Source organism: Empidonax traillii, unplaced genomic scaffold (genome assembly GCF_003031625.1).
Source record: "Empidonax traillii isolate 1590-97213 ecotype Southwest subspecies unplaced genomic scaffold, ASM303162v1 scaffold348:size657943, whole genome shotgun sequence".
NCBI lineage: Eukaryota > Metazoa > Chordata > Aves > Passeriformes > Tyrannidae > Empidonax > Empidonax traillii.
Window position 1 is genome coordinate 50,494 of NW_020955541.1, and position 15,407 is coordinate 65,900.

A 15,407-nucleotide genomic window follows, 5' to 3' on the forward strand; every position below is an offset into this window, starting at 1 on the left:
TGTTGCCAGCTAAGGGTGGAACTACTCCTCTTTCCTGCTGATGCAGAAGTCATAGCTGGTTGTTTATGTGAGAGTGTTTACCCAGGCTTTGGTAAGCACCCAAGCAGACTGGACATGGGAGACTGCTGGTGGGTTGTGTGCCCCACTTCATAAAAACTCTGCTGTAACCTCTCCACAGGTACCTAACACAAAGCACAAAAAAAACCAAACCAAAACAAAAAAAAACCAAAACAAAACCAAACAAATCTTACCAGTTTTGAAATCAATTGCTTGGACTTATTTATGTAACCATCTGCTATACATGTCCTTGGCCACATTTCAAGGTGATAATAATTGCTTTGTTGTCTTTTTAAGAAACACTTTGATTTAATGAAACATAAAATACATACATTTAATCCCCGAGAGAGAACACCATTGAACTTTTTTCCAACGACTGCAGATAAGCCAGCGATTCACTCGCTTAACCAGCTCTGCCAAGTGATCTGGATCAGACTTCATTATCTGATCAAACTCTGCAAACTAAACAATAATTAAAATTATTGTAAAACTGGGAGAACAGAGAGTGTTAGACATGGTTATTTAAAATCATGCTTAATTAAAAAGTTAAAATATTTTTAACATAAATTGTATATCATCATTATTAAAAAGTTAAAATATTTTTAACATAAATTGTATGTCATCATTATATCACCTTTCAATTAATGAAAGTGAGTAGATATATCTGACATCACTTTATTGTTTAATGGTAACAGAAATGACAACTGCAGGTTTTTTGTTTGTTTACTTTATTGATGTCCAGCACTCGGCATTTTGAACAATCCAACCATTTCCTAATCACTAAAAATATTTATTGCCAAAAAATCAATTGTTTTTTCTACATCCTGAAAATTTACTCTAGCCTTCCACAACTTCAGGGGACATCTAATTATATATCTGGGGAAAAACTAAACCCTGAAAGCACTTGCAAATTTTTAACCTTTGTATAAGAGTCCTGCTGAAGGCAACCTTTTCTGAAAATCCTGCATTTCTGCTTTTTAGTAATTCTGATAACGAGAACATTCTTCTAGGACTACAATGATTTCCCTTTCTAATCACAACAGGTCCCTACTTAATCTTCTTTCTCTGCATAGCAGCAGCAATGCTCAGAATCACAGAAAGAGATTTCAGTTATAAATATATTTTACTAGAAAATATTTCTTCTTTGCTGTCTTTGTAATAGTCAGCACAAGTCTGCGAATACAAACACTGGATTAGAAATACAGCAGTTGCAGCAGCAATAAGACTATAAAACCAATTGTATCAGTACTAATATTGGGGGTTTTTTTCACAGAAAATGAACAATATTTACAAAAATTCTGGGCATTCTTATTTAGATCGGCCTCACTTTTAGGAATGTGCTGAACAATGTCACCTTCAAAGGTCCCTCCTAACTGAAATTATTTTAAGATTCACATTCATGAACTCCAAGAAAAAGATTACCTTGCCAGGTCTAAAAAACACCTTGGTTAGCCCAAACTTGTAATCATTTTCATTCAGTCCCAAGGCTTTAAATAGTGCCTGAAACATAGATAACAGAAAGAATTATATTTTGCCTCCTTCAAAAAAGACAAGAAAAGTCAAAAAACACAAAAAACAAAACAACCTCACAATACATTTTGTGCTGATGCAGAAAAATTATTTATTTCTTACTTTGCAAAAAAGCCTGGGGTCCAGTCGAGCCAATTTTTCAGGCAAGTATTTCTTGTACATATTATATAATTCATGAAATGAAGCTCGTGAAGGAAAACCACCTTGCATCAAATCCAGAACGGACACCATCCCTAGATTCACAGAAACACACACACAAAAGTTGGTATCAGTAGCATGGAAATTAAGCACTTAATTTTATGGTAACAGGTAGTTTATAACATATGTCTCAAGGACATTGTCCAGAGACTAAACCACAAAGTTCAGCTGGGACTTGATCCAATCTCTATCATTTTGTGATAATGTGATCAATCACAAAGAGTTAATACTGAGCAGATGAGAAGAACCCATACAATTTTCTCCCTACTTGAGAGGCAAGTAACACCCAATCATGAGGAGGCATTTTTTTTCTAATATTTTTTCTAAACATTCTTTTCTTTTACAGCAGACTTGACATTTTCATTTTTAAAGGGAAAAAAACCCAACCAAAACAAAACACCCCCACCAAATAATGTCCAACCAGGCTTTTATTTTCATCATGTCAATGGTATTAGTGAGATGTTTTGCAGATGCCACATCAAATGCCTCTGCAGCGCTAGAACATTTGCTGTACTTGAAATATGAGGTATCAGCTGATAAGATGAAACTTTTATGTCCTGAATAATGTACTACATTTTGGCTGCAAGGAGGACATCAGAAACGCCCAGACACAGTCAGTAAAAGGTTCGAATTACTTAATGCAGCACAGGTCATGCCAGTTTATGCCTGCTGCTTTTCATAACCCTACCAACAGAGGCTGGATGTAAGTTTTTAAGTTAGCCCTTAACTTATGGTTGCTGTCTTACAACTTAAACTTTTGCATATTTGCTTTTAATTGAAATTTGACTGTTTAAACAAAGTCTTTTTCAAAAAAGATTTTATAACATTACATCTTGGTCTTTTAACATTACATGCTATGACTTTGGGTTACTAGAATAGGCTTCATTTACTGTTGCAAAGAAAGCATAGATAGACAACTGAGCTTGTAAGACTACTGTAAAGCATCACAATTGTTGTGGGGGGGGGCAGTTAATTTATTATTTTTTTCTCTCATGCCAAATGCTATTAACCTGAAGAAATCTGTTACTAATGACATTAAAACACTTAAGTACTGAAAAGTTGCTAAGCTTTTATTATGATAAAATTATATGTGAAATACGTCAGCTTCTCAAAACATCAACTGAAAGCTACTGAAAGTACAAAAATACAGAAAAGGGAAAAATATATTGAAGTACTTTGTTGAACAAATACTCCATAAAGAATGAAAATGCCAGCACAACAGTTCCCAAGCGAGCAGTTCCTTCTACTCTCAGTGGGCCATGAGCAAAACTGCTAATACTCACTCTTGAAAATAAAGCTGTAAAGTTGGAAAGCATCTGGCATTTCAAGAATAATGAAGATCAAGCATTACAATCTTTAGGATACAAAGCAACATGAAAGACTACGCTGAAGTGTCTATGTTGCATGTTCAGCTCCAAAACAAATGAACAGTGATATAAAGACATCTCGAAAAAGTAAACCAATATGATTAAACTCTATCATAGTATCTATAAAATCAAAGAAAATAGATGTGCTTCAATTATTAGATACCTCAGCTAACACTGACTGCCTTTATTTAAAGGCACACAAGAGTTTCTTACACTTCAACTGCCCCAGTAATTTAAAACAATTCTATTGTTCCAGACAAGAGATGCCCTATTATATGCCCTATTAACACTGTGGGTAACACAAAGAGATGGAATTCAGCTCCAGATCAGGAAATCCAAATTTATGTGCCAATATATCGCTACATGGCTTCTTACATGCGCACCTGATGTCCGACCTCTCATTATAATAAAAACAGTCAATGGAAATTACATCAACTCTTGTTGCAAAGAAGAGACTTTATGGCACTTCAAGTGATATCTAGAGTTCTATTGACTAAAACGAGTGCTAAGTTACTAAGAATCTAAACAACTGTACATAGGGCATAAATAACCTGCCTTCCAGAAAACAGCAGTTCAAGGAAGGAAATATTGCTTTCATCTCGCATATTTCAAACTTAGATTAATCTGTACTGCCCAAGGTAAAAAACATAGGGAAAAAATATCTGAGGCATATATTACCTGAACACTGAAGCTGAGAGAGGATCTGTCCTCCTTCAAAATGGTGACTTGTCATCTTTAAATTAGGTTTGATACAGCGAATAAAGCTAGACCCCTATGACCAAAACAAGAAGTTAACAGAATCTAAACATTTTTAAAACTCCTAAATTAACAGTTAATTATTTAAGACTTATAGGTGGGAAAAAAAGATACAAAATAATAATATTCTAAAACAGAAACGTCGACATTATCATAGAACCAGAGAATGCTGAAGGGCTGGAATGGAGTTTATAAGATCATCTAGTCCCAACCACATTCTGAGTATCAGTTTTGCACTGTAGCCTTGGTCTAAACTAGTTAATTGATGTAACTAATCTCATTGCTAAAGCTATTGACTGGATCCTCAATTTTGTTGAGTTTTCACTCAACAATGTTCTTCCTAACACTAGTACAATCTAATTATGATTTATCAGTCTAAATTCTACTACCTTCATTATCTTCTACTGTAACACCACTTAAATGCCTCAGTCCTTCAGAATTCACATCAGTGAACACACTACTAGACCCCTGACATCAGAATGATGCCAGATGAACCTGACCTTCTTTAACTTCTACTTTTTACAACTTCCTTTGGCTCACAGCTTCAGTCTCCCTTCCTCAATATTGTTCCAGTCTGCTTCTCTCTTATGACCATGTGTTCCACCTCTACAATTTTGACCACTGCTTTCTCTGATTATATCCCATTCATTAAGGATGACATTTTTGCAAAGCACCATCCAATTATTCAAATTTTCCTGGAACAGGTGACCACTAATGATAACCTTTATATGCTAAAACAAAATTGGGACTGTGAGAATATAGTATTAATCCTGGTTTGCAGTATCTTCTCTCTTTTTTCCGTCTCTCAGTTGAGAGTGAGAGAACATCTTCAAAGGAGGTCTGTGTTAACAATACCTCCTCAGTCACGGCTTAGCTAAAGTCAAGACTACAGCCAAGCCTGGCCACAAACTTTTTTCCTGGACCATGTGACAGCTCCAGAGTGTTTTGTGTGAAAGACATCATCTTTCAAACCAGCCTCATGACTACAGTAAAATCTTTTATGTTGGCTACACTCCAGCACTTGACCCCTTTGTTCCCATTGGTTTTCCCCCCTTTTTCTTATTTTGACCAAGTGTAACCTTGTATCTAAAATTGGTTAGAACATGTCATGGTTGAGAGAAACAAGACAGTGGTGCCTACAACTCTAAGTTCTAAAAGAAAATGGACGTGTTGAACTACATGGAGAATTTCACAAGCTATCTAATTACATCAGCTAAATTAACAAATACTCATTAGGAGACTAAGTTTCTTTGACCACTTGTGAAATGAAAAATTTTAGTTTTAATGGCTTTATAGAATCTGAAAACAGTAATTAATAACAAATAAACATCTGCCTTACTTCTAAATAACATTTCTAAATTTTCTGCAAGTTAGTAATCAATGTTAACCCATGAATGGACAGAAGTAAAAATAACAAAAAAAGTGATTGCAGTCCAGAAAGATTTCATTTTGTTTACTCAAATTGGGTAACTTTCACTGCACAAGAACTTCTTTAAAGCTGATGCGGTTTGGTTTTTTTTTTTTCAAGTAAATCAATAGCCATCACATGTGCAGGAAGACCTTTCAAAAGTGCCATGAAGCTGCAAACTCCAAAGCAATTACTAATCACACTTATTGGAAGCCATATGGAGATAATCTATTTCGATTTACATCAGAAATTTATGAACCTTCATCTATATATATATATACTTACAGTACTGTGAAGCTTCTCAAGAAGCAAATTTAACTGAGTCTGTAAAAGAAAACAGGTATTTCAAGAGCCTTAACCATGGCAACTATAGAAATATATCCACCAAATAGAAGTATAGCATTACTGCATGCATGGTCATTGTTACTAAGACAGAACCGATAAACCAAACATTCACAAATTTTAACAGACAAAATCATGCAAGTGTGCATGAATGGTCCTGAAGAAACTGGTTGTGTTTAATTGTACAATACTGTATGAACTAGTTACTTGTTACAACATACTTATCAAAGAAACATGCAAGTCCATTTGGGAAAATAAAATAAATAATTACTTTTATCTATAACAAGCATATATTTGTATGCTAAAAAAATTAGCACAGAAAACATTCTCAGGGTTTTCTTGTGGGTTTTTTTTGAAGCTAAGTCAACATTTCCCTGCAATAATCTATTTTTATTTCCAAACTTCCAACTTTCTCATTTTCTGTTGATGACAATAAACTACAATTTTAAAATCACATTTACTGAGGCTGCATTTAAACAAACTGTGATGAGAAAAGACTGCAGTCCTACTATTATCTGCGGGCAAATCTTCAGGACAACCAAAGACTTAAGGCTATCAGGGAAAACATCTTACTGTTGCTTTTGAAAGTAATTGGTAGGGATTTGAAATATTCCAAAACCCCACCAGGGAAACAGCAATATCTTTACTTTAGAGATGTGTCTGTTTTGCCACATAGAATACTGCTGTGCCAGCCTTTCTAGATTACTAGCAAGCTTTAAGTACATAGACTGCAGCAAGACAAAATTCAGTATGTCCTAACATATTCTTCATTTTGTGTACTGGAAGTAAAATTGAAGGGATCTGACTTTTGATTTTTTTTTTTTTTAACCACATCTTTCAATTATCTTGAATCCAGGAAACTAGATATGCACAGGTAATATCCATCATCTATAGCTGCCAATCGTCCTCCCAGTGGATAAAATTGATTTGGGTTTTTTTAACTTAACATGGATATGGTTAGAAAGAGAGGAATGCCACAAGAGGCATGACAAACACTAATAACCTCCTGCTCAGTTCTCAATTACACATACTCTTTTTATCTCAACCTGATTATAATTATTACATTTTCTTAAGTTAGAAACAGCTAATTTTGAAAGGGACAGCCTAATTTCCATCAACAAAATATGTTTCTGCTTGAGGAAAAATACCCCTTCCTTATACACTGTGATTTGACAAGAAATAAACCAGAGCCATTCTCAGGTAAATTTCTCTAATGAAATGTGCATACAAGTAAAACATATTGCTAAAACTGCTCTTTGAATTGTCGTGATTCAATTCATCATTAGCATAGTAAAGTAAAATAATCTCAAAGATTATTGAATAGATCTGATGATGAATTAATAATTATTTCCTCAACTAATTTATAAGAGTTAATTTTAACTAGTTATAAGGAAGGGATGTGTGAAGGATTTCATAAAGAGAAGTCCCTGCAACATCATCTAATAAATTGATATAACTCGAAGAATTTTTAATTTTAGAAGACTGCCTTAACATACTAACACACTAAGAATTCTTATTCTTAAAGAAAGGAAGTATCCAGTAAGATAAGAGAACTTATTTTGATGTCAACTGAAGTGAAATTTTCAAGGCTATTAGTGTTCATCAGCATCACATGCTGTGTCTGGGAAGGTAACACTAAATGAATTACTGGAAGTAACACATACATTCAAAATGCCATGAAACTTGAAAACATTGAAAGATTGATGGGCCAGATCCAATGAGGACTTTACTTATGTTCTAGGTGCAGAGGTGAACACCAAATTTCAAAAGTCAATCCCAAAAGTTCCCCACTCAATTGCTGCCTAATTTAAAAATGTCTCCTAGGACATTGGTAACATTCACAAGTCCACATCTACAGGACATGGGGTGCTAAATCTGAGAGAAAATCCAGATGGAAGAAAGTGGAAACTCTCCAAAGATCCCACAGTTGATTTCATTTTAAAAATGCAGTTCTAAAAAACAGCAAATCTTACCTTCACCCACAGACTCATGGCTGCAGGGTATGTTCAGAACATGGCTTATCTGTATGCAATTTTTCAGTCTGCCTTCTGATCATGTATTTTATATTAAACCAATCACTACAGTTTAATTCTACAACCACTACAGAATAAGAAGGAGGAGGAAATAATCATCAGAGCAAAACTCAGGAGAGCAAGCTGTCCAATTCCCAGTTAAATGCCAAAACCACTACCTTACAAGTCAGGCTGTCTCCTACTCTTCCTGCCCCATGAAAATTTTATTTCTGGCTACATAACAACACATCTCCAGAAGGTCATAAAGAGCACACCCTTTGTCAGACTGACCAATAACTTGGTACTTACTACAAGAAATACAATAGCCATAAAACACTGTATACAGCATAGACCTGAAGCAGAATACTATTGCTATAAAAAAAAACAAGTGTGCTGCTACCATGTCCTTCCTGTTCCTCAGCCTCTACATCTTTAGAGAACAGTTCCAAATGCTAGCCACAAGATACGATTATGCACGAAGGAATTCATCTTGCAGTCCTGCAACTCCTGCAGCACTTAACCCTGCTATGGAGCAGAAATACTCTTTTGCTACTGGCAGTGTCCCGCTCTACAAGAAGGCTTTTTGGATTGTCTAAGATATGTTTCCCAGGGACTGCAAGGAGTCTAGCTAGGAAAATGATGCGGGTTTATGGTTGCTCTAGATAAGGTAGCATTCCAAAACTGTTGCCACACTTGACTTGAAGGCATACAAATCCTTCATTGGATCTGGCCCAGATGTGTTGAGAAGAGCTCTTGCTGAAATTGCAGCAGCTCTACCAATGCTAAATCCAGGAGACTGAAAAATTTACCTGCAGCCCACGGTGTGCCTGCTTTTCATCTCTTAATTCCCCTACAGTTCTCTTTCTAGCCATCCTGAGCTGGAATAGTCCAGCTAAAATAAAACTGCTGAATGAGAAAAGGATGCAGAAAACATTTGGAGAAGACAAGGTTTGAAGGTCAGCTTTACAACAAGTAGAAGAAAGGAGAAAATGAGGAGAAGCATCAGATTCAGGTATTGAGAAAGGAAACATTCAGCACAACGAACATCTTCCTGTGTGAGCCATGACTATCTTTATATTTCTGAAGGGGAAAAAAGCGGTTAGGTGAAGTATTGAATTTTGAGAGCAGCCAACTGTAGTGAATCAATACATCTTCTAGAAGGCAAAATTAATTCAAATTTAAATCTCAAAAAATTAAATGTTTTGAATAAAGACTTTCACATGGCTTTTCAAGATTTTGACTTAATCACTGTATAATCTCTGTAAGGACTATTTTGGAAGACAATTTTTGTCAGAAATACATAGCACACAGCTTGAGTGTACTGGTTTCTTATAATTCGACAGAAAAAACCTTGTCTATTTAACCAAATTTTCTTTTGCATTTTAAGCTACTGCTAGCTCTCCCAACCTTAAGTTCTACTTAATTGAGGTAACTTAAAACTGGCATACATTACAAGAAGATAAGACTTTTTGTTACATGCTGTTACCTTGAATTTGTTTCCCACACTGATGAAACTAAGTTTCCCAGTTTTTTGTTTGGGATCCTTGTTGTTGTTAGTGTTAGCTTCAAACAACTCTCGAACAAACTTATCCTTGGATTCACATATAAGAGACTGAAGGGACATGTGCAAAGCATCATTGTTTTTTTCCACAAATTGCATCTGAAAAGACAACCCAAGAGATAATAGCACATTTGTTTTACTACCTCAGTTACTCCAGTCTAGTAAGAAAACTAAAGAAAACTAAGTTACATACTAAATTCAAAAATCATCGAGAACATGTGGGGTAAATACACATTACTTCAAACAACTTTTCAACTGGATACACAAAACACTAATGACAGAGAGAAAAGGCATTCTTAAATTTGGAGGATGTTGTTGGAATCATGAAACCCAAACTAAGGTATAGTGCCTTTTAGGAGATCAGTTGTGTTTTTATAAATGAATATCCTTGTTTTCCTCTCCAGCACTCAGCACATCATCTCCTAGCAGTTTTGAGAAGTTTAATTCTTCACTGCTTGTAGTATCATATAAGATCTGCTGTGAAATGGGAATTAATGTGCACACTTCAATTGGTACATTTATACAGCTTGGAAAATGAAAACTTGTTATTTTAGTAGTACTATGACTATTTATGAACAGTTGGTTTGTTTTTTATGAACTGTCCCTTCCTATGAACTTTATCTCTCTGATTTATTTGAATTAGATCACTAACTTTCAGAAGTTAAGAACAATACATTACATGGAAATTCAGAGATTTTGTGGATAGTGGATACACCAGTATCCAATTTCACATTAACTAAAATCTCGATAGCTTTTGGTGCAACTTTAATAGAGACTTTGATATTAATGAACAGAAGAGACCAAGACTACTTGAAAGAAAATGTCAATTTGCCAGATATCCCATAAAAGGACTTAATGGTGATGACAATCAAAGGACAAACACAGGCCTCCAAAGTTCCCCTGGACTATGAAAACACAAGACTAGAATATGAGTGCAGCCAAATGAGCGTTCTCACCACAAATCAGAATGTGAGAACTGCCACAAGAGCACTGAAAAAGAAAACCAAGTAACAGAAGAAGAACAAAGCAGCTATAGTCCAAAAGTTTTAAGGCTCAAGCTAAGTAAGCCCCTCTGAGGGAAAGGATAAATTAAGTCCAGTTTATTAGCATAGTTTTGGACCAAAGCTACCTCATATCTGACTAGCTCTGACAGATGATTTTATGTGATCAAATCTGTCACCTCTGTTCCTGAAGACACTCTTAGGCATTATTAATGTATCATGATGAGTACACATTTAAAAATAGAGCACTTGGAACAAATAAAAATTCTGAGCAACCTCAGAAGAATCTTGTAGGTAACACAGACTTCAACTTTCTTATTTGTAAAAGGACCTACAGAATGTGTCTACTTCAAAACAGCACAGCAATCATCACTCTTGAAGTATTTTGGAGTATTTTGAAGTAAACAAAACCAAACTCTTCAAGTACACATTTTCAAATGAGAAAAGAAGGTCTTTTGAAGTAGTTTCCTTCCTACATGCTAAAGTTACAAACCAGAACAATAAAGCATTATGGATCTTCATTTTATCCTGAACTCTTATTTTTCAAAATTGGTGGTGTTTCAATGTTTTTGTATGATAAATAATTGTTCCAAAAGTAAAAGAACCTGGAATGTATTTTGAGGGTAGCAATATCAGGTATTTTGTATTCGGGTATTGCCAGCATAAACTGAAAACACGAAGAATGATAGTGATTATTACAAGCATAAGCATGCTTCCAAAAAACTACTCTTCAGTCTAACAAAACTTTTCTATGACACAGTATATTTCTCTCCCCAAGAAGCAAACATCTTTTGATGGAAAATTTGCAGCAGATCATTAATCAGTATATTTAATATTGACAAAATAGGCCTATTATGTACTTGAAACAAACTTTTACAAAAATATATCCGTAAAACTGTCTGTAACCTGAAAGGTTAAAAGACACTGTAAATTCTGATAAATACTCAAAAAATTAGTTTCAAAGTTAAGAAATATCAACTTCTGAATTTCTCTTCTGATGAAAGCAAATTTTGTCATTTAACCGATATACACTGAAAAATATAAAGGTACTACAAAGCACAACTAAAATAGTGTTTCATAAGTAAAATTACCGTCTCATAGCATACTGCTCCTGCAAAGTGCCGGATAATAAAGCCTTCATCATCCCTGATATTTCTGTGAACAGCCAGTTTGGACTTCCTAGGAATCTGGAATTAAGAAGTTGAATTACAAAGGAAGAATTACAATGGAGAGCAACAAAAAGTTTATTCTTAGAACACCACCATGATCTAGTGGGAACACTAGGTATTAAAAATTAGATTTCCTATAAGTACAATTGTGATGATCACTGCCATTCCTGTTCAAGCGACAATATTCCAAAAACCTAATTTCAATCTCATTCACACTTTCAGATACATCACATTCGAAATACAAGCCATCAGGATTGCTAACACTAGCTAGTTGATTTTGGTTTTGCCTTTAATCAACAATTTTGTATACTATTCATTCCACAGCTGATGAATATGAGTTGACAGAAGCTTAAAATATGGCTTTGGATGGTATATTTTAACAGGCAACTATCTAGCTGATCATACACATACTGACAAAAATCTTGCATTGCACATGTAATGCAGGTAAGTAAGATTAGGTGGAAACTTAATGCAAGGTAAATGGATGACAATTTCATTTGGTTTCCTCTGTTTGTATTTTTCAGCTTTTTCTTTTTTTAATTTCAACAGAATTCATGTATTTAAATTGAAATAATTTGCATTAATCTTCCATAAAGTGCTCTATGTTAAAAAATAAATCAACAAAAAGGTTTTCCTTGTATGATCTCTGAAGCGTAAGCTAGACACTCCATTTGAGTCAAATATTCTCCAAAGCAAGCAATTCTTAAAAGGAACAACAATAGTTCATCTGATATGAAACAATTCAAAGTGTGTTTTTATTTCCTATTCATGCTTTACATGTTAACAAACTTCAAATGTAATTGAAGAACATGGCTTTAGTTTCAGCAGGATATTAGAATTCCTTGAAGATTTAAGGCCTTCAGTGAACTTTCCATCAAATCTAATAACCAAACTTGTCCTTAGAAACAGGTATGGATTGTGCAGACAGGCACGAGATTTCTTAGGAAAGGTTTTCATTAAATTGAAGTGTTACTATCAACTGTTCCAATAACTGTTTTATTAAAACAAAATAGACAGCAAAAATAAACCTACTGAGAGCCTGAAATGGTCCTTGTGTTTTTGGTGCACAACTGAAGTAAAATGCTGATCACTTGGTTGGGGAAGACGATTTTCTTCATCCAAAATATCCAGTACACCTACTAATTTTGCTTCAATCAAATCTATTGATAAAACAAAATATATTTTAAAAAAATGAATATATAAACTCATATCAGAACTGAACATTGCAACTGCAAATGCTGTTGATCTGATTCTGTATAAATGTTTGTAGGGAAAGCTGTTAACATAAAATATAAGAAGTCATTGCAAATTAATTCTATATACATGAATTGCTGATTTAATTGATATCCTATCCAAGTTCTAACTCCTAACACATGGAACAAGGGGGAAAAAGATCAGGTATGGATTTTTTCATTTTTACTCTCAGTCTGAAGTTGAATTTAGTCATCTTAATTCCCAAAAGGTGCCTAAATATTCCTATAGTATGATCATAGGTCCTTATGGGATAACTGCTTCAATTGCTGGGGCTTTTTTTTATTTCATCACACGTCAAAACTGGAAGTCTAATACTTCCAGTGACAACAGAAGTCCAGGGAGAAAAATGAAATGCATTTGTTTTAGGAAAGGCAGACCAGACTTTGAGCGTGTAGTGGCGGTTTCACAGCTTTTACCAAGTGTTTTGCCTTGACCTCCCACGTACATGTACAAAAGCCCTTGAAATCAAGCATAGAAATCCATACTCTTGAAACTGTTAGACACAAGAACTTTGTAGTTTTTGAAACTTTTTTTCATTGTGTATGACATTGTTCTTGTAAGAGGAATTTTTACTACACTTTTCTTCTGTGGAAAGAAGAAATATCTAATGTTTGCACTGCAGCAATGCCTATGAATTCTTATGATTTTGAATTGTATGAGGTTATATATAAAATCATAAAATTACTCGTTCTGTACATATTTCGCCTCTTCTGCTTGAAGCTTTTTTCTCCATGACATCGAGGAACAGCTTAGCATTTCAAGAAGTACCTACCTATACAGTCCTGATTATCTACATAACGCACTTCATTAACCCCCAGGCCTTCTTTCTGGTAAAGTTCTTGTTCCTAAAGAGGAAAAAAAGTAATTGCAAAGAGAAAACACTGCTCATCATATTTTCATTGAATAAACATGAAGTAATTTTAAAATGCAGCATGGATCAACACACATTTGAGAATTTCCTTACATAGCTTAATATATTCCCACTTTACCACTGTACCGATAAGCCCATGCAATTAAATATTCCTATTTGGTATGAGAGATTGTTCAGAGTCTCGATAACTCATTTTAATGAAGGAAGAAAAAATATTATTGATTTTAAAAAAGCCATATTCTTCTCTGGCACAACCAGATGTCACACAGTGCGAAAACTGAATTTTTTTTTTTAATTCAAGCATTATGTGCAGTGTTATGAAAAGCAGAGCTACTTTAAGTATCTCTTAATCAAAAAAATAAACCCTCAAATACAACACTAAAAAAATAAATCCTCAAATATGATACTATATATATCATACCTCTTTCAGAATTCTTTCATTAAAAAACTGCTGCAGTTTCTCATTACAGTAGTTTATACAGAATTGTTCAAAACTGTTGTGTTCAAAGTATTCTGAAAGACAGAAGTTACATTTTTATGATAAACATTCCAAGAATTTATATTAAATAGCAAACAACAGAAGCTTCACAGTGCTAATATTTAACATGTTCAGATCCATATCTGTTTCTTTCAGCAAAATGAAACCTTTTACAGATTTTCAAGTTGTACACAACTCAGATCTAAAAATACTGCAGCAGATCTTATTTCTAAGACAAATGACAGACAGTTGGCAGTAAACCAAAGCAAAATGCTACCGTACAGTGAAACTGTACCAATACATCCTCATGCATCTATGCTTCAACAGGCTGGCACAGGATAACACAGCTCCAAACACCTGAAAACCAAAGGTTCCCTTGGACAACCTCAGAAGGGTCAGAGCACATCACAATACATGCCCTACTCTGAAACTCAATGAGCTGAAGAGGACAAAAGCTTTACAGGAACCATTAACACCAAAAAGAAAACCCTCCTACTCCTCATTACAGAATTTATCATTGAATCTTTGGTGGCAACAAGTGACAGTTGGAAATTATTTTAAGTATACTTACCGAAACCAGCTATATCTAGAACTCCAATGAAGAAAGAAGAAGTTTCAAATGGAAAACACTGGTTTACCCTTTTCACTACATGGTCAAACAGATGACTATACACTGTTTTAGCCAAGGCATCACGAGCATTGTTTGCTTGTTCCACTTTCAAGGGCACCCTAGAGAAACAAAATACAGATCTTACTTTTCAGAATTCCTTACTCTGAAATGCTGAAATTGCACTCTAAACTTAAAACCAGCCTTTTCAATTACTGTAAATTAGGACACAAAAACCCCCTGAGCTCTAGGCCAAGGCAGGAAATAATCTGACCAAGCCAGACTAATCATTTTACCTGTAAAAAGAATGTATCGCTACCATCAGTAGAAATAAGATTCTGATACTTTCATAATTATTTGATAATTAGAAACTATATTAACAATTTCCAGAGAAAGATATTTAAAATCTATACATCCCCATCTTTGTCTTTATGCTTCTGTAAGAGCTATAATTAAGGCTATAATGCCACAGCAACAAAAGTAAAAATAAAAAGTAAAAAGTTAGGCAGTGTGTTCTCATGGTGAAAGATGCAACCTCAAAATAAGGATTTTTTTAAAACACTGGAAGAAGGGGCCTTTTACTATATGAGAATTTATTTTTACCCTCTAATTTATAAACCTTTATTCTGCATAATTTATTACAAGTCTGTATCCTAATTTAAAAGTTACATTAAAAAAAAAAAAAAAACAAAACAAAACCCAAGAACAATGTCATGAGTCACAGTTTCAAAGCCTATGAAATGCAGGAGAAAACTGTGGGAATATCAGGCAACTACATATTTAGATATACATAAAA

The 15,407-nt window shown here is 34.4% G+C and overlaps 1 protein-coding gene across 1 annotated transcript in view; it reads right to left on the bottom strand.

The window, feature by feature from the left end:
* The window catches only part of MYO6 (myosin VI), a 116,234-nt gene that overhangs the window by 24,117 nt on the left and 76,710 nt on the right, over positions 1-15,407 (bottom strand). Inside the window, exons 14-23 of the mRNA XM_027892380.1 lie at positions 13,948-14,039; positions 13,428-13,500; positions 12,434-12,561; positions 11,324-11,419; positions 9,157-9,330; positions 5,602-5,640; positions 3,831-3,924; positions 1,690-1,820; positions 1,480-1,557; positions 390-519 (exon numbers count right to left, since the gene is read on the bottom strand). Coding sequence (XP_027748181.1) covers positions 390-519; positions 1,480-1,557; positions 1,690-1,820; positions 3,831-3,924; positions 5,602-5,640; positions 9,157-9,330; positions 11,324-11,419; positions 12,434-12,561; positions 13,428-13,500; positions 13,948-14,039 — 1,035 coding nt within the window. The remainder of the gene's footprint in view (positions 1-389; positions 520-1,479; positions 1,558-1,689; positions 1,821-3,830; positions 3,925-5,601; positions 5,641-9,156; positions 9,331-11,323; positions 11,420-12,433; positions 12,562-13,427; positions 13,501-13,947; positions 14,040-15,407) is intronic.